Source organism: Cannabis sativa, chromosome 9 (genome assembly GCF_029168945.1).
Source record: "Cannabis sativa cultivar Pink pepper isolate KNU-18-1 chromosome 9, ASM2916894v1, whole genome shotgun sequence".
NCBI classification, from domain to species: domain Eukaryota; kingdom Viridiplantae; phylum Streptophyta; class Magnoliopsida; order Rosales; family Cannabaceae; genus Cannabis; species Cannabis sativa.
Window position 1 is genome coordinate 42,951,675 of NC_083609.1, and position 22,156 is coordinate 42,973,830.

General features: G+C 33.1%; 3 protein-coding genes across 3 annotated transcripts; 1 reads left to right on the forward strand and 2 right to left on the reverse strand.

Moving 5' to 3' along the window:
• The first annotated feature begins 633 nt into the window (after nt 1–633).
• On the forward strand, nt 634–1,302 carry LOC115722593 (small ribosomal subunit protein eS17). Its single transcript, XM_030651836.2, has one exon. It carries the CDS (start codon nt 634–636, stop codon nt 1,063–1,065), a length of 432 nt encoding a protein of 143 aa, XP_030507696.1. The 3' UTR covers nt 1,066–1,302.
• Nucleotides 1,303–14,436: 13,134 nt separating this feature from the next.
• On the reverse strand, nt 14,437–17,428 carry LOC133031407 (uncharacterized). The gene is made up of 2 exons (XM_061104897.1): nt 17,192–17,428; nt 14,437–14,733 (listed from the first exon to the last, which is right to left on the reverse strand). The coding sequence occupies exons 1-2, from the start codon at nt 17,426–17,428 to the stop codon at nt 14,437–14,439; spliced, it is 534 nt and encodes a 177-aa protein (XP_060960880.1).
• A 2,080-nt stretch (nt 17,429–19,508) lies between these two features.
• Nucleotides 19,509–20,537, reverse strand: LOC115723904 (uncharacterized). Its single transcript, XM_030653366.2, has 2 exons — nt 20,106–20,537; nt 19,509–19,994 (listed from the first exon to the last, which is right to left on the reverse strand). Exons 1-2 carry the CDS (start codon nt 20,535–20,537, stop codon nt 19,509–19,511), a joined length of 918 nt encoding a protein of 305 aa, XP_030509226.2.
• Nucleotides 20,538–22,156: the final 1,619 nt, after the last annotated feature.

The window sequence follows — 22,156 nt, forward strand, 5'->3', positions numbered from 1 at the left end:
GTGCTTTTTAGGTTTTCAGGTTGTTCTTTTTGATTTTGTAGATGTTTCAGATTTTTGCTTGGATCTATTGTTAAATGTTTGGTTTTGTTTAATTTGTCCATTCTGAAATAAGTTGAAAAAGAATTGAAGTTGTGAATAAAATGTGTATCTTGTAATTAGTGGTTCTATATAGTTTGTAGAATAATGTTTTCTGAGTTCATATATATATATATGCTTTTTGATGAAGTCACTATGTGAAATTTTTTTTCCTAATTATGTTGTTAAGAACTGTACTTATAATACATATTGCATCCTGTGAGAGTTGTTTTTCCTTGGCTTCAAATTATCTCTGTAGTTTTGGGAATATTGCTCACTGATAATGTTGTATGCTGATATCCTCTTGTTTCATCGCTAAATACTTATCGAAAATTTTGGTATATATAATACATTACTTCATTAGTTGTAGTATTTTGAGATCATGATCTTATTTTTGAAATAAGTTGTTTGAATATAGAAAAGTACACTTGTTTCTCAGTTTTGTTTAAACTCTTGCCTTTTTTTTTTCTGTTGATCGATCCTATGTAACATAATTCCTTATTCACTTTTTTTTTTCCATTGTAATTTAGCTGCAGAGGTTGCTTGTAATTCTCTAAAATGGGTCGTGTTCGTACTAAGACTGTGAAGAAGTCCTCTCGCCAGGTGATCGAGAGATACTACTCTCGCATGACCTTGGATTTTCACACAAATAAAAAGATCTTGGAAGAGGTTGCCCTTATCCCCACAAAGAGGCTGAGGAATAAGATTGCCGGGTTCTCCACTCACTTAATGAAGAGGATCCAGAAGGGTCCAGTCAGGGGCATCTCACTGAAGCTTCAAGAAGAGGAGCGTGAGAGGCGTATGGACTTTGTCCCCGACGAGTCAGCTATCAAGACTGATGAAATCAAGGTTGACAAAGAGACCATTGATATGCTTGCCGCTCTTGGTATGTCAGACCTTCCTGGGCTTACTGAAGTTGAGCCACAGGTTGTCATTCCCACCCAAGGTTTTGGCCGAGGTGGTGGTGGCGGCCCTGGAAGGAAATACTGAAATGGTATTTGAGTTTTTTGTTTGCATTTTTAAAGTGTACTTGAAGATTGTTTGTTTGCAATTCGGTAGTTTTCCTTTTGATATCTGCTCTAGTAATATGTTAAGTGGAACTTTTTTTTTTCGTTTAGTTTGGATGTTTGATTTGAAGACAGTAGATTATTAAATCGATCCTCCTACAGATATTAAAGTTTTGTCATTTAATTAACTTTTGTTATTATCAACTTAAATCTTTTCGTCTAATTCTTCTAGTATGCAATCTAGATTAATGGTGCTTCTGTCCTAGTTTTTGTCATAATTATTTTAAACTTTGGTGCAAGGACAGTGGTATTTGGTTTCAATATAAATGCTCAAAACGAGAGAAGTCGATTTGAAAGTCGATTGAGTATGCCAATCAGAACAATCTTACATGTATTTGGGCATATTTTACCAAAATGAAATATCGTTTTCTAGGAAAGAAATAACTACAATTCCTTTACCATTTCTATTAATCTAATTTTGGATTAGATTGGAAAATATAAATTCATTAGGAACATAGCTCTTAATGAAAAATATATTTTAACGAATAGCTCTTAATTTCATTAGGAACATTAAAGTAGAGAGAGACATATAGTAAAAAGTGAGATATACTTGCACTTTATTAAATATGTAAATGTCTGTTAGATCGGCCTGACTCATATTTTCAAAAGCATAATATGGGTTGTGTCGAGTTTGGACTGTGCTTTATTTGATCGGTCCATTTGTCACAAATAGGTCAGCCACTTTTTTATACAGGCTCGAAATTTCATTTTTGGGATCTTTTCAATAATATACTTAAAATATAAATTATTTACAAAAATACCTTAATAAATCTCAATTACAATAATACCTTGCCACGTCATTAAAAAAATACCTTAATTCTAAAATAATATGCCTAAAACGAAATTAATCTCAAATTCCATTTTTTTTTTATTATTTTCCTGAATTTTCAAAATTAACCTTTTGGTTACTTATGATACTGATAAGAAACTAATCAGTTACTTTTAAATTATATAATTTAAAATACAATTTGGTTACATTTAAAATCTTATTTGTAAACATCTTAATAATCAATAGCTATTTTTAAGTTATATTGTGCTATCTTATTATTTAAAATACATTTGGGTAACTTTAAAATTTATTTTCGAAACTAATGAGTTTGTCATATAATATAATAAGCTACTATTTTTATTTATCAATTATTTTATATACCTTTTTTAAAATAGTAAACATATATATGAAATAGTTTTTTTAGTATACTTCATAGTAATATTCAATTAAAACAATGTAATATACATTTAGTCACTCATATTTTTTTTTTATTATATAAGTATTTTGAATTTTAAAAATAAATTTGATTTGTTAACTAAATAGTATATAATTTGAGATACATTTTTGGTTTCTTCTAAAATTTATTTGTATGTATCTTAATATTAAGTTAGTTATTTTTATGTAATATTATAATATTTTATTATTTAAAATACATTTGAATAACCTTCAAGTTTATTTTATTGTAGAAAGAGTAGAAACTAATTACAAATTAAATTTTCTTTAATATATAATATAATTTAATAGTAACCAATCAGTATATGATTGGTATCATGGCCACCTCAATAGTTTTTTTTTTTTTTTTGAAATAATAAAAAATTATATGTTCTCATATCTTAAAATAATCACATTAAAGAGTAGATCACGATAATATTTTTTTTTAATTTAAGTGAGCAATGATATGGTCGAAAAAATAGTTTTAAAAATCTAGTTACTTTTTGATTAACTAAATGAAAAAAGAAAGGGATTTTTTAAAAAAATATACGTAAAATGTAATCTAATTACAAAAATAATAACTTAACAAATCTCAATTACTTACCTTACTTTTAAACTAATATATCTGAAATGAAACTAATCTCGAAATTTATTTTTTTTGTTTTCCTGCGTTTCAAAAGTAACATTTTGGTTACTTATGATGTTGATAAGAAACCAATAAGTTAATTTTCATAAAAAGTTATTATTTTTATATTACATAATTTGAGATACATTTTGGCTAGCCCTAAAACTTATATTTATACACCTTAATAATCAATTAATTATTTAGGTTATATTAATACATTTGAGTAACCTTCAAGTTTATTTTCGAAAATATAATAAGTTGTCATGGAGTAAACTACCATTTTAGTAAAACGTATTTAAAAAAAAATATCATATATGTTTAAGCTACCCATATTTTTTAAATGTAAATTATATATGCATTTTGATTAATTAAATAAATAATGAAGTTACAAATAACTTTTAAAACATTACAAACAAGACACATTATTCTGGACCAATTGATTATTATTTCGATAAGATACTAATTGGTTACTTTTCATAAAATGATCTATTTTAAAATAAAAATATCTCATATAGATAACTTTTGATTTTTAGATTAGTTACTTTTAAAACTATATGTTATTATTAGTTTATATTATATTATTTAAAAGATATATACTTTTAGGTTACTTTAGTGTAACATTTATGTTACCTTTAATCTTATTGAAGAAACTAACGTGTTACAATATTATTTAAGATACATTTTGATAACCTTAAATTTATTGTAGAAACTAATTAGTTATCATATAATAACTTTTGAATATGAATAACAAAGTATATTTTAGTAACCCATGAATTTAGTTTGCATATTAAATTTTGTTTATTTATAAAATTTGGTTACTTTTTGGTTAATTAAATAGAAAAAGAAACTATTGTTTATTGTGGTTAATTTAATACGTAATTCCATCGTTACTATAGTAAAAAGTAACTATTTAGTTAATTATGATACCTAAAATGTAAAGTAACTAGGAAGTTACCTTTCCACACACAACACAAAAATAATTCATTCATTTATTAATATGCACTTCTTTATCAGGAATAAAAATAATAATAATTATTTACGATGCTAATAAAAAGCGTTGTAATGTTAGATTTTTAGTGGCGACTCATGATATTTTAATTAGTAAACTAACGCAATACCAATAGGTTAATTGTTTAAAAAATTTATATTTTTATAATTATATATTGTTGAAATGTAACTAATGAGTATATAATTGATATGGTAAACAACTAAATAGTTACTTTGATTTTAAAAAGGTGAAAAAACATATGCTTCCCATATTTTGAAATGATCACATTGAAAAGTACGTCGCAATAATATTATTTTTGAGGCCAAACAACTAGCAATGTGGTTGAAATTTTATTTTAAAGTTGAAAATAAGAGAAAAAATATATATTTTTTTTATTTTAACTTTCTCTATATAATTGTAAAACCTACGTTCAAATAAAAAAAAAAGACAAAAAAAAAAAAAAAAGTATTTGTCAATTTATCAATTAAAAAACGGTACAATAACATTAATAACGGTACAAAAAATATTGCTACGTTATTATTAATAATAAAATACAATTTACCTTTGTAAATGTAAATTTTCACTATTTTTTTTAGGGTAAGTAACAAAAATACTGGATTTTGATTCTATTTTTACAAAAATACTGCCATGCGGCCAAAATAATTTTTATAATGTCTTAGGATTTTTTTTTTCTTTTATACTGTAAACACCGAAAATAAAAACGAGATCTTAATCTTCTACACCTAGACAGAACTATCACAGCAACACCAAAACAGTCGAAAAATAACCATTAAAATTTGGTGAGATGAATCAGAAACATTAAAACTATTAATATTGGGGCTGTCATGGTCTTTCTAATGTTATTTTTGGGTTGTTCTACTATTGTTTTGTATGTTTAACAAATATTGGTTTTAAATCACACATATTAAACCAACTACTAAATATTTGTTTGAGATAACCATATTTGTTTGAGGTAACCAACAGTAATAGTCTTATCTTCCATTAAAGTGGTGAAATTTAGAAGACCAAAAAAAATAAAAAAAGAGGATGGAAGCTGGTTGGAAAAAAAAACAACATAACAAATACAACAAATGTAGAAAGCTAGGGCACAACAAGAGAACATACAAGAGACGACATCAAAAATGAAAAGAAGGAGAACAACTAAAAAACAACAGTAAAACAACAAAGGAAAATTGAACCTTTATTGGAGTATATGATATTGAAGAAAATATACAAGATTCATTATTTTCCTATTGCTATTAAAAATAGAGTAATACAATAATATTTAGAAAAAATGTGATAAAAAAATTAAAGAAAATAATAACAAAATAAGCCATAAAAGCCATCAAACGATACAAACCACTCACAAAATCAGAGCTCACTATGACCCCAAAAAAGAAAAAAAAAACATAATTAGTAAAAACAACAAAAACACAGTAAAGTTTATGTCGTTTTTAAAAAAATAAATAAAGAAAAAAAGAGATTTTTTTACTTAAAAAATTTGAGTTGTTTGCTGTTCTTCTTCTTCCTCTGTATTGTTCTTTTTGAAGATATTCCCACGGGATGGACCCTCTGTCTACTGGTCTCTCTCTCTCTCTCTCTCTCTCTCTCTCTCTCTCTCTCTCTCTCTCTCTCTCTCTCTCTCTCTCTCTCTCTCTCTCTCTCTCTCTCTCTCTCTCTCTCTCATCAAGCACATCTTCAGGGCTAAAGTCTAAACAAGTGCATGGATTTGTAAACAAAAAAATAAATAAAATAAAGAAGAACATGAAGAAGAAGATGAACATGAGAGAGAGATGAATAGCTTAAGAATAAAGATAATGATGAAAAAATATGAAATGATGAAATGTGAAATGAGGGGTAACGCGTGATTGCAAAACAAATATAATATATTAATTTTTTTTTCTTTAATTTGTTACTCTTTTTTTTTTTTTAAAAAAAATGTGAGCTGCCATGATTTGATCATGAATATCACATTAGATTTTTTTTTATAAAAATTAATTAATAAAAAAATAGAGAAGGACATGCAAAATAACACGTGGCATGCAAAAGACAGTATAAACCGTACAATATTTTTGTAATTTCTGCCGTGTGGCAGTATAAAAGTAATAAAATATCAAAATATAATATACCATGTAAAAATTCCTTTTTTTTTATGAGAAATTACACTTACTATGTGATTTTAAAAGTTCTTATGTTAAATATACTTTTAAGTTTGACCAATTTATATGGTATTTTTTTGTTTTTAGATCTTTTTATGATATTTGATATGTCATATATATGTAAATTAGGCTTTCAAATTCCATATTTAATGTTTTATTTGTTTAGATAGTTTTATTTGTCACTGATGCCGGAAAAATCGTCGGAGTTTGCTGCCGGTGCCGGAACAATCATCTGAGTAGCTGTCTGTGACGGAAAAATCGTCGAAGTTGCTGTCGATGTGGAAAACTCGTCGGATCATCATTGTCGCCAGAAAAATCACTAAAAATTTCACCAAGAACTAATTTCTTGATGAAGAAATTAGTTTCTTGATGAAGAAATCACTTTCTTGGTGATTTTTCCGGTGACAATGCCAATTTTGACTAGGGGTGTACATCAAACTGCTCAAACTGCCCGCAAAGCAAAAAAATACGATTTGAAATTCTTCGCGGTGCGGTTTACGGTTTGAATTTTTTCCAAACCGCACAGTGCGGTGCGGTTTGCGGTTTTGAATTATTAAACCGCGATTCAAACTGCACCGCACCACATGTTTTAAAATTTTAATTTTTATATTTATTTTATTAAGCCCATACATATGAGCCCAACCCAAGGCTATAAATCTTAGGGCAAAATCCATAACTCTTCACAAACCCTCTCTTCTTAACAACAAACCCAATCCCATACATGTGTATTAAAATTTGGAGTTGGAAATTTGTGTTTGTTTTATTTTTAATCTATTGCTGAAAGTATGTTAGTTTTACATTTATATTGTTGTTGGAATTTAATTAGTTTCAAGTTTGTTATTTTGATTTAGGTGTCTTGTTGAAACTTTAAAAAGATTATTGACTTATTGTTGTTGTTATTATTTTTATTAGTCTCAAGTTTGTTGTATTATCTTAAGTGTTTTGGAATAATTATATTAATGATAGTTTAATAATTTTATGATGATTTTAAAAAAAAATTGTGATAGTTCAAACCACATAAATCGCAGAAACCGCACCGCACCGCATCATTTTTTGCGGTGCAGTTTTTGCGGTATTTTAGTATCGCGGTGCGGGTGCGGTTTAGAAAATTGGAAAAACTGCATGTGTGGGTTGGTTTGAAAAAATGGTTAAAAACCGCACCACCCGCACCGCGAACACCCCTAATTCTGACAACTTTTCTGACAGTGGTAGTTACTCTGACGACTTTTTCGACACCAGCAGCTACTCCAGCGACTTTTTCGGTACCGACATCAAACTCTAAAAAATTCGTCGGAATTGGTATTGTCGCTAGAAAAATTATCGAAAAAATCACCAAGAAAGTGATTTTTTGGTAATTTTTTTGACGATGATGCCAATTAAGATGAATTTTCCAGTGCTGGCAGCAACTCCAACGACTGCCCAGTGCCGGCACCAACTCCGACGACTTTTTCGGCGCCGACAGCAAACTTTGGTGCCTTTTCCAGCATTGGTGACAACTCCGGTGATCACTGTAATTTCATTTGTTTTATTTTTTTCAAAAAAATATGAAGGAAATTTTAATATCTTTTATGGTAATTCAATCCCATGTATGTTAAGTTTTTATTTTAAATGCTATATTTTTTCCTATTAAGTTTCCTTACCATATTTATCAAAACTTGCTTTATTTTTTCTATATTTATGGAATTACCCCTTTTTTATTGGGATAATTATATTTTTACGGGTTTTTATAAAAACAATAAAAAAATAACATAAACGTAACACGAAAATAACATCTAAATAACATCAAAACAACAACAAAAAATAACATACAAATAATAAAAAATCAACAACAAATTAACAAGAGTACAACAAAGACAGAGACGAGGAAATTATATTATATGTCCACTTTATTTTACTTGTTTTAATTTTTATTTATATTCTTTAAGATATACTCACTTAGACTTAAGTAGAGAGTAAGAGTATATTTTGTAACCTACTCATAAGAGTATGTATATTTCAATAACATATAATATAAGGGTACTTTTGATTAATATATACAAAAAAGAGGTATTTCTCAACTTATCCAAAGACCGTATTTTCTGTAAATAAAATAAAAAAAATTATAAAATATTTAAAATTCCGTGAAACTGTATTTTTCTATTGTTTTTGTGTATTTGTGAAATAATTCTTTTTTACTGATAATTTATTAATTATTAAATTATATGTATTTTTCATAATTTTAATTATCTTTATATAATTTTTCAATAATCATATAATTTTTTTTTTTGATTAAAATGATTAAAATTTGAATATTTATAAGGAAATTATTATTATTATTATAAGAATAATGTCTCTGTACACGATTTAGAGAAAGTAAAAAAATTTAGGAAAATTTACATTTTGGAGCCTCTCTTTTTTGATCTAATTTCCTTTTTTGCCATAATCTTTTATTTTGGTTAAGTTTATCGTTTTTACATATCATATTTATTTTAATTGATTTTTTTTTGATCCACGCATTTGCAGGTGACGTCATCCCTAGTCTTGTCATGTATTGTCCATCTTCCCACATCTTATACCTCACACGCGTTAGGTTTGTCACGTTTTTTGCTACTTTTGATAATTGCTCCAAAGTTTGTAGACTTCTCAGTATATTATATAGTTAGAGGGAGCGAGCGATTTATAGTGGTTTTAGTGAGTTTCATTGTTTTCAAGTTCAGAAGTTTCTAGTGTGAGAGTATTTTAGAGAGAGTTTTGAAATTCAAATTTTCTCTCCTAGGTTTCATAGAGGGTTTTTCATTTCAAAATTTCTCAAGTAAAAACATATTGTAAATGGTTAAAACTCGTTCTTCGCTTTCTCCCTCTGGTTCCTCGAAGCTTCTTCTTGACAAGAAGAAAATGAAGAAAATAATTTTTGAAGATGAGAACGAAAATCTTTCTAGTGGTTCCGATGGTTCTGGTGATGTATCTGTTAAGGAAGTTAAGAGGAAGCAATATAATCGTGGAAACAAGAAGATTACTGAGAATCAACCTTTGAAAAAGTTAAAACAAGTTGTGGAATATGATGAAGATTTGTACGACAGTGATGATCTACAAGTTGAGAACAATGAATCAATAAAGGTATGTGTTATTTTCTAGTTTATTTTTAATTTTTATTTTTCAATTTTTTTTTTTCTGTGATTTTCTTGATTAGGTATTCTTTTTAATTTTTCAATTTTTATTTTATTAATTTCCTTATGTTTGTTATTTATTACTTTTTCTTTATTTTCTTTATTTTTCTTTTTATTTTGTAGGTTTTTTCTTTTCTTTTTATTTTTTGTTTTTACTTGTCTGAGATTTCAATCTTGTTTACATTAGGATTTGTTTCTTTTACATTTACATTTTTGTTTACATAAGGGTTTGTTTCTTTAAGATCTAATTTTTTCATTATACTTTTTGTATTTTTAGTTTTTTTATTTAATTTCTTTTAGGTGTGTAATCTGTTTAAATATATTTTTGTATATGATTTAGTTTACTTATTTTTTTTGTTTTTTTTTTAAATTTTTTTAAAAATATTTGTAACTTTTTTTTTTCTTTATTTATTGTCTTATTTTTTCAGTTTTATGTTATTTTCTTATTATATACTTTACTATTTTTAAGTTTAAATTTGCAAGAAATTATTTGTTTGTATATTTTTGTTGTAGTTTATGTATGTGTGTTGTTAATCTGATTTCTATATAGTATTGTTTTTTTTTAATTTTATTTTTGTTGATGATTTTGTTTATGTTAATATGTTTATTGTTATCATTTATTGATTCATTTACAATAAACAGTGATGTTCTGTTTTATTCAATATTTTTGACATGGTAAACTGGTTTTTACATTATTGTTTATTTGTAATATTATTTTATTTTTGTATGTCAATAATGTTTCTCATTTTTAAGAGTGGGAGTTATATTTCAAGCATGAGGATAGGGTTGGTGGAAGAATAATGTTTTTCCTAATCATGAAAATCATGTTATTGCCAATATCAATAGTAAATTGACTCATTCTCAAGCAAAACTATTTTGGAAGACATGTTTTGGACATGAATCCAATTGCAATGCAAACTCAGTTGATTCACAATGCTTTGCATAGGGAGGTGCACTAGAAAAATCCTTCTGAAATGTGGTTCAAATTTGGTTCTCAAAATTTCAGGTTCAGTTTGGCTAAGTTTGCTGTTGTGACCGGTTTATTATGTGTTGGTGATTATGATATGAGTGCTTATGCAAAGAAGGAGAATGCATTTGTGGACAAGTATTTTAGTGATCAGCAAGTAACAGTTAGCTGTTGAGGAGAGGTTTAGGTATAGTTATTTTAAGTTGGATGAATATGCTGTTAAGATGGCGGTATTGTATTTTGTTTCTAATTGCTTGTTTAGCAGCTCTAATTCCAAGAAGGTTCCTAATGAAATACTCAATATTGTTGGGATTGGTGATTATGAGAGTTTTCCTTGGGGGAAATTAGTTTTTAAGAAAACTTTACACAACTTGAGGATTGGTTTGAGGGGTGTACCAAAGAAAAAAACAGGGAAAGATATTGGTTCCAATCTTATTGATAAGTGTAAAGGGAAAGTGAAGGTTATTGATAAAGATTCTTTGAGGACTTATAAGTTGCCTTGTTTTCCTTATGCATTTCTTGTTTGGATTTATAAAACTATTCCTCTTTGTCAGAAGGCTAGTTTTTGTGAATATGATAGTGACCCAGAATATAGGATTTATAGATGGTTGAATATGGGTCTTCCCAATAATAGTGCTGTTGAGAAGAAAGTTTTTTCATCTCCTAAGGTACATTTTTTATTAATTTTTTTTTTATATTTTGTTGTTTACATTTTAGTTTATTTTTTTTTTTAATTTACTGATTACTAATTGTGTTTACACTTTTTGTTGTTTTTTGATAGCTGAAAGGTGAATATATATTTCTGTTAACGCAGATTTTCGTTAACCAAAATTTGAGCCTAACAGTGATAATTTCACATAGAAAAATTAAAAGTAGTAAAGTAAGAGGTATGAACACAAGGGATTTTTTACGTGGTTTTGCAGTTAAAATTCTGCATAGTCCATGAGTCAATCTTATTAGATTTATGATAGCTTTTCAAGGCCTTTTTTGTATGATTTTTTTGTCCCGTTTTTGATCTAACCTACCACTATTTATAATCACATAGTAGGCAGTTAATTGCAAAGTTGACTGTGATCTTTACAACGCTTCTCCCCTAAAATCATGGGGTTTGATTACATAACACGTAGTATAAATGCGTTTATTATTTAAAAATCACACAGCTGCGATTCTCCCGCTTTTACTGGGTCAAAATGATCGTGTGTTTAAACACATCTTTAATTGTAGCATTTTGGGATGTCTCGACAAGAACTTGGTTCTAGTGACCTTGATAGTGAGCTGGAGCCTTTTTTCCTATCTTTCCGAGGTCGATAATGTACGCCTCGTTTCTTCTTCGTTTGAAAGCTTAATGCTTCCTTGTGACAATGGCAGTTCTTATTAATAGAGAGTTTTTCAAGGCTCATTTGAATGTTATCTTCTTACTCGTCAAGATTATAAGTCTCACTGAAAAGATGTCTGAAGTTAATTGGTTAAAGAAACAAAGATGCGCCTTCCTATAGCGAATTTCGGGTATAACAATTGCCCTTTAAAAAGTTCTTTTTTTAATAAAAAGTGCTTTTTAATAATTACAGGTGGCATTTTCGTCATAATCTCTTTTTGGAAAAACGCGTTCTTTGATTCTGGCGGTTGTACAGTTTTGAGGGTCATTATAAATCGTCTTTTCATCTTCTGCCCCACTCCCAACCGTTAGATTTCCCAACCTTTGGCCTTCTTGTCACTGGACTTTGAGTATAAAATGGTGGCTTAAGCTTGACATATTCCACAAACTTCTGGTTTTTTGGTGAGATTCATCTTGAGATTAGATTGTCATTTTCTTGTTAAAATGTCCCATCTGAGTTCAGAAACTTACCCCTCAAAATTCATAACACCAAAATGCACCAACCAATTTTCTTCTCTGTACATTCCCAAGAACTTCAAACCTCAATTTGAATTGGAAACGAAGGATTCCAAGGCTGAGGAGCTTCCGATCAATCCAAACCAATGGGACCTCGTTGATCCTTATGGGTAGGGGTGTGCATAAATTGATCCAATCCAATGAGAACCGACCGATCGAATTACAACCGACCGCCAAATATTGGATATTCAATTGTGATTGGATCAGATTGGATGCTATTTTTAAATATCCAATTGGACCAGATCGGATGGTGGATGGGGTGTCTAAAAATCCAATACATTAAACATCCAATCGAACTAATTAGTCTTTTCATTTAGTTTGGATGAGTAATTAGATTTTATATTGTTATACGTCAAATCTACATGTATATATGAAAATTAACATTAAAATTTTACTTTTTTTTTTCTTGGATTGGATGGATCCAGTCCAATCCAATACATACTGGACCTATAATATTGGATGGATCCAATCCGATCCAAAAAATTCTAGGTTTAAAATATTGGATAAACCAAAATTAAACCAATTAACATATATGAAATACATCCAATGGATAGAACCGATCCAATCCAACATCCAGTGGATGTTGGATCAATTGGATGACTGAAATTAATTGGATCGGATCAGATGGTAAAATCTAATATCCAATATATGATTGGATCGGATTTGGATAGGCCTAAAAACATTGGATGTGATCCAATGAATACCCCTAATTATGGGCGATCCTCACAAGTGATTTTCGAGGGTAAGTATTATCCCTTGTAAATGGTGGTTTGATCTGGATTATACATGTTATTATTTTTTGTTGCTCCATTGACCTTTTATCTCTGTCTCCACCGAAATAGACATAGATTTTGCAAGCGATCTTAGAGGTCCTCCTCAGGCTGACAAGGAATCCAAGAAGAAAGTAGTCCTGGTTGGCGTGGTCTCGGATTGTGCTAAAGAACCCAACCAGCCAAAGACCCAAGCTTGCACAAGAAGACCTTTGTGCCAACCTCTCTCTGTTATCGAGAAATTTCTTGAGGCTGGGAATGAGGTCTCGGCTGTAGGAAATGGGATCTTTTGATGTGGAGAATGAGGTCTACGAGACCTTCTATAGGTAGACGGTCTTTCTCAAGCTATGTGTAGCCAATCTTTCTCCAAGCTATGTGTATATGGTCTTTCTCGAGTTTATTAACCCCCCTTGTATTCTTTGTTTAGGAAGATGACTTAATGGTTTGCCCCTAGTGACATTTTTGTAAAGATAAGTTTGTAAACCAACTTGGGTTTTCTCTTATCTTAAATGCCTCGTACTCTTTTCATTCGAACTTAATATAATTGTGTTCGCTTGCGTTTATATTCACAATGTAAACAAATATATTTTGATTAAATGTAAAGTACTTTTTAGTTTTTCCATTGCTCGTAATCTTCCTGTTTATGTATTAGTTATCTACCAAACTTTTTGATTTTTGAGCAGTTGTCAATTCTGCCTCGCTATGGAAGTTATAATTTGCCTTAAGCAAACTTGAATATAATTTTAATTATTTTATCACTTTGTATATTTTAGATTTGCTCGTATGAATAGTTTGGTTATCTATCTATTTTCTAGGTTCAAATACTTTTATCAAGACGTCTTGATGTCTCATTTAGCACTTTCCTTGTTTGCGGGAACCGTTAATATTTAGCTTTATATGCGAGTTATGAGTTATATCTCATTTATAAATTTTGATTTTCCTTTCCCGTCAGATAGGTTTTTAATAAAAAATTATAGTTGTTTGATCCCTTCTTCGTCAAAAAGGTTTGATTAGGATGTTATAACAATTTGACCCCTCTCTTGTCAAAAAGGTTTGGTCAGGAAGTTATAACAGTTCAACCCCTCTTTCGTCAAAGAGGTTTAGTCGAGAACCTTTAAATTTCATTTTTTTTATTTTTGAAATGGTGGGTTTGCATTATACCATATATTTCCAGATGAATTCTGGTTAATCATACATAAATGCCCCTTAAGTAATTTTTAAGAGTAAAACTTTGTAATTACTTAAATAATAGAAATGATTCTCTTTATTCATAACTGAAGTTAAAATTTTACATCAGCAATGTGAGTTACATCATTTATTTATTGGTAGTAGGGTCGCAAATGTTCCACGTTCCAATAGTTCTTCATTAGCGAGCCATTGAGTCGAGCCAATTTGTAAACCCCAATTCCAACTACTGCTTCAATGACATATGGACCCTCCTAGTTTGAGTTGAACACTCCTGCAGATGCATCTCTCGTATTTGCAAATATTCTCCTTAGCACCAAGTCTCCAACATTGAATAGTCTTTTCTTGACTCTTTAGTTGAATTATCTTGTAACTCGGTGTTGATATGCTGCGTTGGTGATTTGCGACTCAGCTCGTTTTTCATCAAGTAGATCCAAGGACAATTTTAGAAGTTCCTGGTTTTCTTCTTGATTATAAAATTCTCTTCTGTGAGTCGATATGTTCACTTTAACAGGCAGCATTTCTTCCGAGCCAAATGCTAGTGAGAAAGGAGTGTGTCCCGTTATCGTCTTCTCAGTAGTTCTGTGAGCCCAGAGTACTTGAGGTAGCTCGTCAACCCACTTGCCTTTGGCAGCATCTAACTTCTTCTTGATAGTATCCTTTAAGGTTTTATTAATAGTTCCACTTGTCCATTCGCCTGAGGCTTGGATATTGACGAAAAGCTCTTGATAATTTTGTTCCTCTCGCAGAACTCAGTGAACAAGTCGCCATCAAATTGGGTTCCATTATCGGACACTATCTTCATGGGAATTCCAAACTTACAAACAATGTTCTTGACAAAAAAGTCGAGGACTTTCTTCCAGGTTATGGAAACGAGAGGCTCGACCTCAGTCCATTTGGTGAATAAGTCGACTGCTACTACCACATATTTAGCTCCTCCTCGCCCAGTGGGTAATGCCCCAATTAGGTCAATTCCCCATATAACAAATGGGTAGGGTGAGGTCATCATTCTTAGTTTTGTTGGCGGTACGGAGGTATATGTGAAAACTGTTAGGTTTTATGCCCTAAATAAAACTCCATCTCAATGTAATCTATTTTATTCAACATCAATAAAGAAACAGAAGTATTTTTCATTCATTTTGTGTATGTTTTGGCTCACTTTATCAATTGTTTTTCTAATTGATTTATAAATTCATCTTAAACCCTTTTCACATACTTGATCATGTTTATTGTGCTGTCATCACATTGGAAAGTAAACATGACTATGTGAATAAAGTTTCCTAGATTTATCAGACACAGGATTTTACTGATATGATAATCTACAATAAGAGTTTACTTGTATTTGGAGAAATACTATGTTCTTTCCAGAACATTGGTTAAAGTAAAGCTCAGGTTGGATGCATGGAGTATGCATCGGAAGGGACCGATATTGAACTTTGAATTAGATTTAATTAAACTTACCGTAAAATCTATTCAAGTCAATATCGCCAAGTTGATCCTAGATCAAATGATCTTAAATCCTGTTATGATTAGGCTCAATCTTGAAAGGCTATTCGTGTTCCTTTGAATTGTTAGTTAAGCCTACTTTTAGGTCAGGGTGATACATGCTTTTTGGGAACACGGTAGTGCAATTGAGTAGGAGCGCTAGCATAAACATGGAATCTATAGCTTCTACCTGGCGAATAGTAAGCAAAGGATGATCTCCTTCGAGCTTGACCAAACGAAAATAAATGGTGGAGATCTCATTTCACATAAGCTGAAATATCATTTATACGGGGTCAAGTGTTTTAAGGATAAAATACATAGTAGGGTGTTACGGTAATTTAATCCCTTTACTGTGTAGATCATTCATATAGAGGATCATTGATCACATTAGGATTATAAGAATGGATAACTTATGATGTGTCTATATGGTGGAACATATAGAGCATTCTATATACTGAGAGTGCAATTCTAAGTTCTATGCGTGGATTCAACGAAAAATTAATAAGTTAGTGAATTTTAGTACTAAATTCTTGATCTACTTATTGGAAGCTCGGTTATATAGACCCATGGTCACCCCACTAGTTGAGATAATATTGTTTGTAAGACTCATGTAATTGGTTTTGATTAATCAATTATAATTCACGAATTAGACTATGTCTATTTGTGAAATTTTCACTAAGTAAGGGCGAAATTGCAAAGAAAGAGTTAATAGGGGCATATTTGTTAATTATGATACTTTGTATGGTTCAATTAATAAATATGATAAATGAAAATATTATTTAATAATTATTTATAGTTATTAAATAGTTAGAATTGGCATTTAAATGATTGAATTAGGAAATTGGCATTTTTGAGAAAATCAGATACAAAAGGTGTTAAAATTGCAAAATTGCAAAAATCAAGGCCCAGTCCACCTAAGCCATGACCGGCCACCTTTATAGGTATTTTAAGTTTATTTTTTCATTATTTTAATGCCATATAATTCAAATCTAACCCTAGTGGAATGCTATAAATAGATAGTGAAGGCTTCAGGAAAATTACACTTTCTGAATCAGAAAAAACCTGAGCCTCCACTCTCTTCTCTAGCCGCCACTCTCTCTCTCTCTCTCTCTCTCTCTCTCTCTCTCTCTCTCTCTCTCTCTCTCTCTCTCTCTCTCTCTCTCTCTCTCTCTATTCTTCCTTCATATTTCGAACCTCTCTTAGTGATTAGAGTAGTGCCCACACACATCAAGCAATACCTCAATCATAGTGAGGAAGATCGTGAAGAAAGACATCAGCAAAGGAGATTCAGCATCAAGGATTCAGAGAAGAAGATCCAGGTTCAGATCTTGATAATACTCTGCTACAGAAAGGATTCAAGGGTTAGAGATCTGAACGGAAGGAGTCAATTAATTCCGCTGCACCCAATGTAAGGTTTCTTAAACTTTATATGTGTTTAATTTATCGTTTTAGAAAGTTCATATTTAGGATGTTAATAAACATACTTGTGAGTAGATCTAAGATCCTGGTAAAATAATATCCAACAACACCTCTGACACTTATCACATTTCCTGACAAACTCATGGGTGTCCTTATTGATTGTTGGCCAGTAATATCCTTGTCTAATGATCTTTTTAGATAGACTTTACCAACCTGCATGGTCCCCACAAAAGCCTTCATGAATTTCTTTGATGATTTCATTCGCTTCTGTAGGGAGAACACACCGAAGTAGAGGCATCGAGTACCCTCTTTATATAGCTTGCCTTCAATTATTGTGTAGCGAGGCACTGAATACAATAGTTTTTGCGCCTCATTTTTGTCATTTGGAAGTTGTCCGTTGAGTAAATAATTGATAATAGGAGTCATCCATGTAGGAGAGCTATCTATCATCTCTACGTCTTCCGTTTCACATATACTTGGCTCGCTTAGCATCTCCACCAGAACTAAGTTCAATTCATCCAAGTCTCTTTGCGAGGCCAGTTTTGCTAAGGCATCGACGTTGGAGTTTTGGTCTCTCACAATTTGTTCGATTTTAAAGTAATCGAATCTTTCCAAGTTCTTCCGAACCTTTTATAAATACTTCACCATTTTTAAGCCTTTGGCCTGGTATTCCCCGAGGACCTGGTTCACAATTAGCTGCGAATCACTATGGCAAATGAGGTTTTTCACTTTCAATACTTCGACTATCTTTAACTCAGCAATTAAGGCTTCATACTCAGCCTCGTTATTTGATGTGTCGAATTGAAATCTCAAAGCATAGTGAAACTTAAAGCCTTATGGTGATATTAATATTACCCCTCCACCCGAACCTTGCTCGTTGGACACACCATCCACGTATAACTTCCAAGTTTCCGCTTCTCGGTGTACATGCAGAATATCTTATGGAGTTATACCTTCTATTAAGAAGTCATCCCAGGCTTGGCCCTTGATGGATGTTCATGGGTGGTATGTTATGTCAAACTACCCCAGTTCGATTGACCATTTTATCAATCTTCCAGAAGCATCTGGTTTTGATAAAACTAGTCTCAAAGGCTGATCGGTTAACACTTTTATGGGATGTGCGTGGAAGTACGACCGTAGCTTATGAGACGGGTGGACTAGGCATAAAGCGAGTTATTTCTAGAGGGGGATATATAGATTCTTCCCCTAGTAACCTTTTACTTACGTAGTAAATAGGTTGCTGGTGCCTACCCTCTTGTCGTACTATAGCTACACTAATCACATCTTCCGAGATAGCCAAATAGAGAAGTAGCGTCTCTCTAGTTATTGGTTTTACCAAAACTAGAGGCATTGATAGATGCCTTTTTATGTTTTGAAAGGCCTCTTCACAATCTTTTGTCCACTTGAACCTCTTGTTGCATTGCAATACATTGAAGAATGGAAAGCACTTATTAGTTGACTTTGAAATGAATCTGTTAAGTTCAGCCATCCTTCCTGTCAGGGTTTGCACTTCCTTAGGCTTTGTCGGTGATGGCATGTCTATTAATGCCTTGATTTTCTTGGGATTCGCTTCGATACCCCTCGTGTTGACTATGAATCCCCAAAAATTTTCCTAAGGAAACTCCAAAGGAACATTTTTTTTGGGTTTAACTTCATGTTATACTTCTTTAATATTTTGAAGCATTCTGCGAGGTCTGCGGTATGATCCTCACTTTTTATTGATTAAACCAAACATATCATCGACGTAAACCTCCATATTCCACCCGAACTGGTTTGCAAACATTTCGTTCACCAGTCGCTGATATGTTGCCCCAGCATTCTTCAGCCCAAACAGCATGACTTTATAACAATAGAGTCCCATGTTGGTTACGAAGCTTCTATGCTCTTGATCTGGGACGCATTTTTATCTGGTTATATCCAGGATATGCATCCATAAATGACATAAGCTCGTGCCCAGCAGTTGCATCCACTAACCGGTCGATCCTGGGTAGTGGAAAACAATCTTTTAGGCACACCTTATTCAGATCAAAAAAATTAATACAAGTTCTCCAAGTTCTGTTAGGCTTTGGGACGAGAACAAGATTGGCTATTCACGAGGAGGGATAAAACACCTCGCGAATAAAGTCATGAACTAATAACTTGTCCACATCCTGTTTTAGTGCCCCATGTCTCTCAGAATCCAAGGGTCCCCTTTTTTGCCTCTTTGCTTGGTAGTTTGGATCAACATTTAAATGATGGCAGATAATGTTAGGGTCGATCCCTATCATATCTCCATGGCTCTAGGCGAATCGATCCTAGTTTGCCTTTAAGAAACTTATTAGCTGCTATTTTAGGTGCTCTTCCAGGTTCTTCCCAATGTAAACACACTTTGTGGGATTTATTGGGTCGAGGATAACTTCTTCCAATTCTTCAATTAGTTTTAAATAGTTTCTTTCATCTTGAACCCGGGGGTCAAGATCCTCGTCCTTCTTTTCACTTTCTTCTGCCAAGATCGCCATTAACTGATGATCGACTTTCCTATTTAGCAACTCTATGTGATAGCAATCGCGAGCCAGCATGTGGTCACCCGCACCACTCCCACACCTTCTGGTGTTTGGAACTTCAAGGATAGGTGCTTGATTGAACTAACTGCCCCTAGTTCGATCAATGCTGGACAACCTAACAATATGTTGTAAGCCGATGGCAGGTCGACAACTAGGAAATCTTGCATAACAGTGGCCAATAGGCGTGCCTCGCCCGAGGTTAATCCAAGCTCGATTATGCCCAGATTGGAAATGCTGTCTCCAGTGAAGCCGCAAAGATTTACCATACAAGGCTTCAATTTGGCCTTTTTGAGCCCCATTTTCCTCAACATTTCCTTATAAAGGATGTTTACTGAGCTTCCGTTGTCTATTAAAACCCTCTTTATTCTTTTATTGGCGAGTTGAATGGTAATCGTCAATGGATCGACGTGAGGATATCTCACATTTTTCTCGTCTTCCCACGTGAATATGATTGAAGGTTCCTCAGTTTTCACCTTCTTAGAAGGTTATGGGGCAAATGTCGAATGCTCGTTCTTTATCTCTTTCACACATCTTTTTTGGGCGTTATTGCTCTCCCCCACGATATGTGGCCCTCCCGAAATAACCAGGATGTCCTCTCCTTCAACAGGAAGAGGTTGTAATCCCTGGTTGTTTGGGTTATTGGGCAGACTGGGCTGGTCGTGTCCATTGCCCTGTCTCTTTACATACTGTTTAAAGTGGCCTCGAGCGATGAGACTTTCTATCTCATCTTTCAATTGGCGACATTCATCGGTCGTGTGCCCAATATCCTTATGGAATTTACAATACCTGTTAGGATCTCGTTTGTTCCTTGCATGCCTCATGGGCTCAGGCTTGCCAAAGGCAACCTTTTGCTCATGCGCGAGGTAAATATTCTCCCGAGTTTCATTAAGCTCGGTATAAATAGTATACACTGGCACATACTTATCATGCTTCTTCTGTTTCTTTTTATCCTTTGATGGTTCCTTAGAACCGTCCTTTCTCTTTGAGCCAGAAGCCCCCGAGTTATCGATTCTCATTGAGACAATACTTGTCGAAACGTTGATGGGTTTGCCTCCCGAGCCTGTTTTCAACAAATTCAATTCTTTTCGGGCTTCTCTTTTCGAATGAATTCCTGAGCCCTTTCATTGAACTCAGTGATGTTGCTTATTGGACGACCTTGTAAGTCGTCCCACAGCTCACCCCCAGCGATTGATGGATCAGTTGAGATCCCCGCCTGAAGGGTTGTAAGTTGTGTACTATCATCCAAATTTCTAACCTTAGCAGCAGCCATGCTAAATCAACTTAAGTATGCCTTAAGTGTCTCGCCGGGCTATTGCTTTACATTGGTTAGCGAGGCCGCTTCAGGTCGTCTATCCCTAGCAGCATGGAACTGTTTCTTGAAATCCCTAGACAACTATTCCGAGGAAGTTATTGAATGGTGAGTAAACTTGTTAAACCAACTGCTTGCTGCTCCAACAAGTGAGGTGGGGAACAAGATACAACGTAAATTGTTCGTTACATTACTTGCTCGCATTATTGTATTAAAGTTGTTCAAATGTGCGACCGGATCAGTGGTTCCATCATACAATTAGACATGCAGGTTTTAAATCCCGAAGGAAAAGGGGTATTCATGATATATAGGTGATACGGCTCAAGTTCCTCGTCTGAGTCGTATCAAGATCGTCTCCTTAGTTCCCCCACTTGATATCTCTTGAACTTGTCCTCCAACTCGTCTATTCGCAATTGGATGGGATCCTCTTGCTTTGGACCGAGTTGTTGGCGAAGGTCAGGTTTCTTTCGATTCAAGTGCTCTCGCAGATCTGGTTCGGAGTAGCTCCTGACAGACATCGTTTTACTCGTAGATTGTGTCTTACTCATGGACCTTGTTCTGCTCATGGACTTCGTCCTTCAGTGGCTCACGGATTTTCTGGTTCCCATACATTCTGGATCATTAGCTCGTCGAGTATTTTCTCCTCTTCGAGTTGATCGACTGTGGGTCCTTGACCGTTCTGAGGTCACACTTGCTTCTTCACGCTTTGTTCTTTCCCCCTGAGTGTGGTTTGTCGTATTTCCCCCATTAGAGTTTGTACGTGCCCTCTCTCTATGGGTTTGGGAAGAATGCTGGTGAGTTCTCGCAGGTGACCTGCATTCTCCAGGTTGAGTCCCAAGATCTTCCTCATCTTCATGGGAAATTTCTCGTTCATTAGTTTCTAGTTGCCTCCCATTTTCATTTCTGTGAGAGGGTTCTGGCTGGTCATTCTGATTTTTAGGGGAAATCTCATTTTCCCTAGGTTATTCTTCCTGGGCATTTTCCTGTCTCCTGGTTCGTGAGCCACGAGGTCTGCCTCATGGTCTTCTCACGCTAGGTTCAGGTTGATTTTGAGTGTTAGCCCCTGCGCCGCCCTAGCTGCGGCTGCATCGCGTTTTAACTTAGCGTCCCGTCGTTGTGCCTCCTCCAGGCAGCGTCTAAGGCGACGGGTGTCCATTTCATAAGTGCCTTCTCCCATAGGCTGGGTACCTCCACGAATGGGCTTCTCATCTCTAGTTCTAGGATTTTGGCCATTCTCACGCTGAGTTCTCCTCGAGCGTGTTGTTCGCGTACTGGGACCAACGTCAGGTTGGGTCCTCTCGGAATGTGTGGTCCGAGTGCTAGGGC

Coding starts and splice junctions, on each gene's coding strand:
- LOC115722593 (XM_030651836.2), top strand. CDS start 634: ATGGGTCGTGTTCGTACTAAGACTGTGAAGAAGTCCTCTCGCCAGGTG.
- LOC133031407 (XM_061104897.1), bottom strand. CDS start 17,428: ATGATAGATAGCTCTCCTACATGGATGACTCCTATTATCAATTATTTA. Junction 14,734..17,191: donor CTTTTGTGGGGACCATGCAG/GTTGGTAAAGTC, acceptor AAAACCTTAAAG/GATACTATCAAGAAGAAGTT.
- LOC115723904 (XM_030653366.2), bottom strand. CDS start 20,537: ATGAGAATCGATAACTCGGGGGCTTCTGGCTCAAAGAGAAAGGACGGT. Junction 19,995..20,105: donor TTGAAGGAGAGGACATCCTG/GTTATTTCGGGA, acceptor CCTTCTAAGAAG/GTGAAAACTGAGGAACCTTC.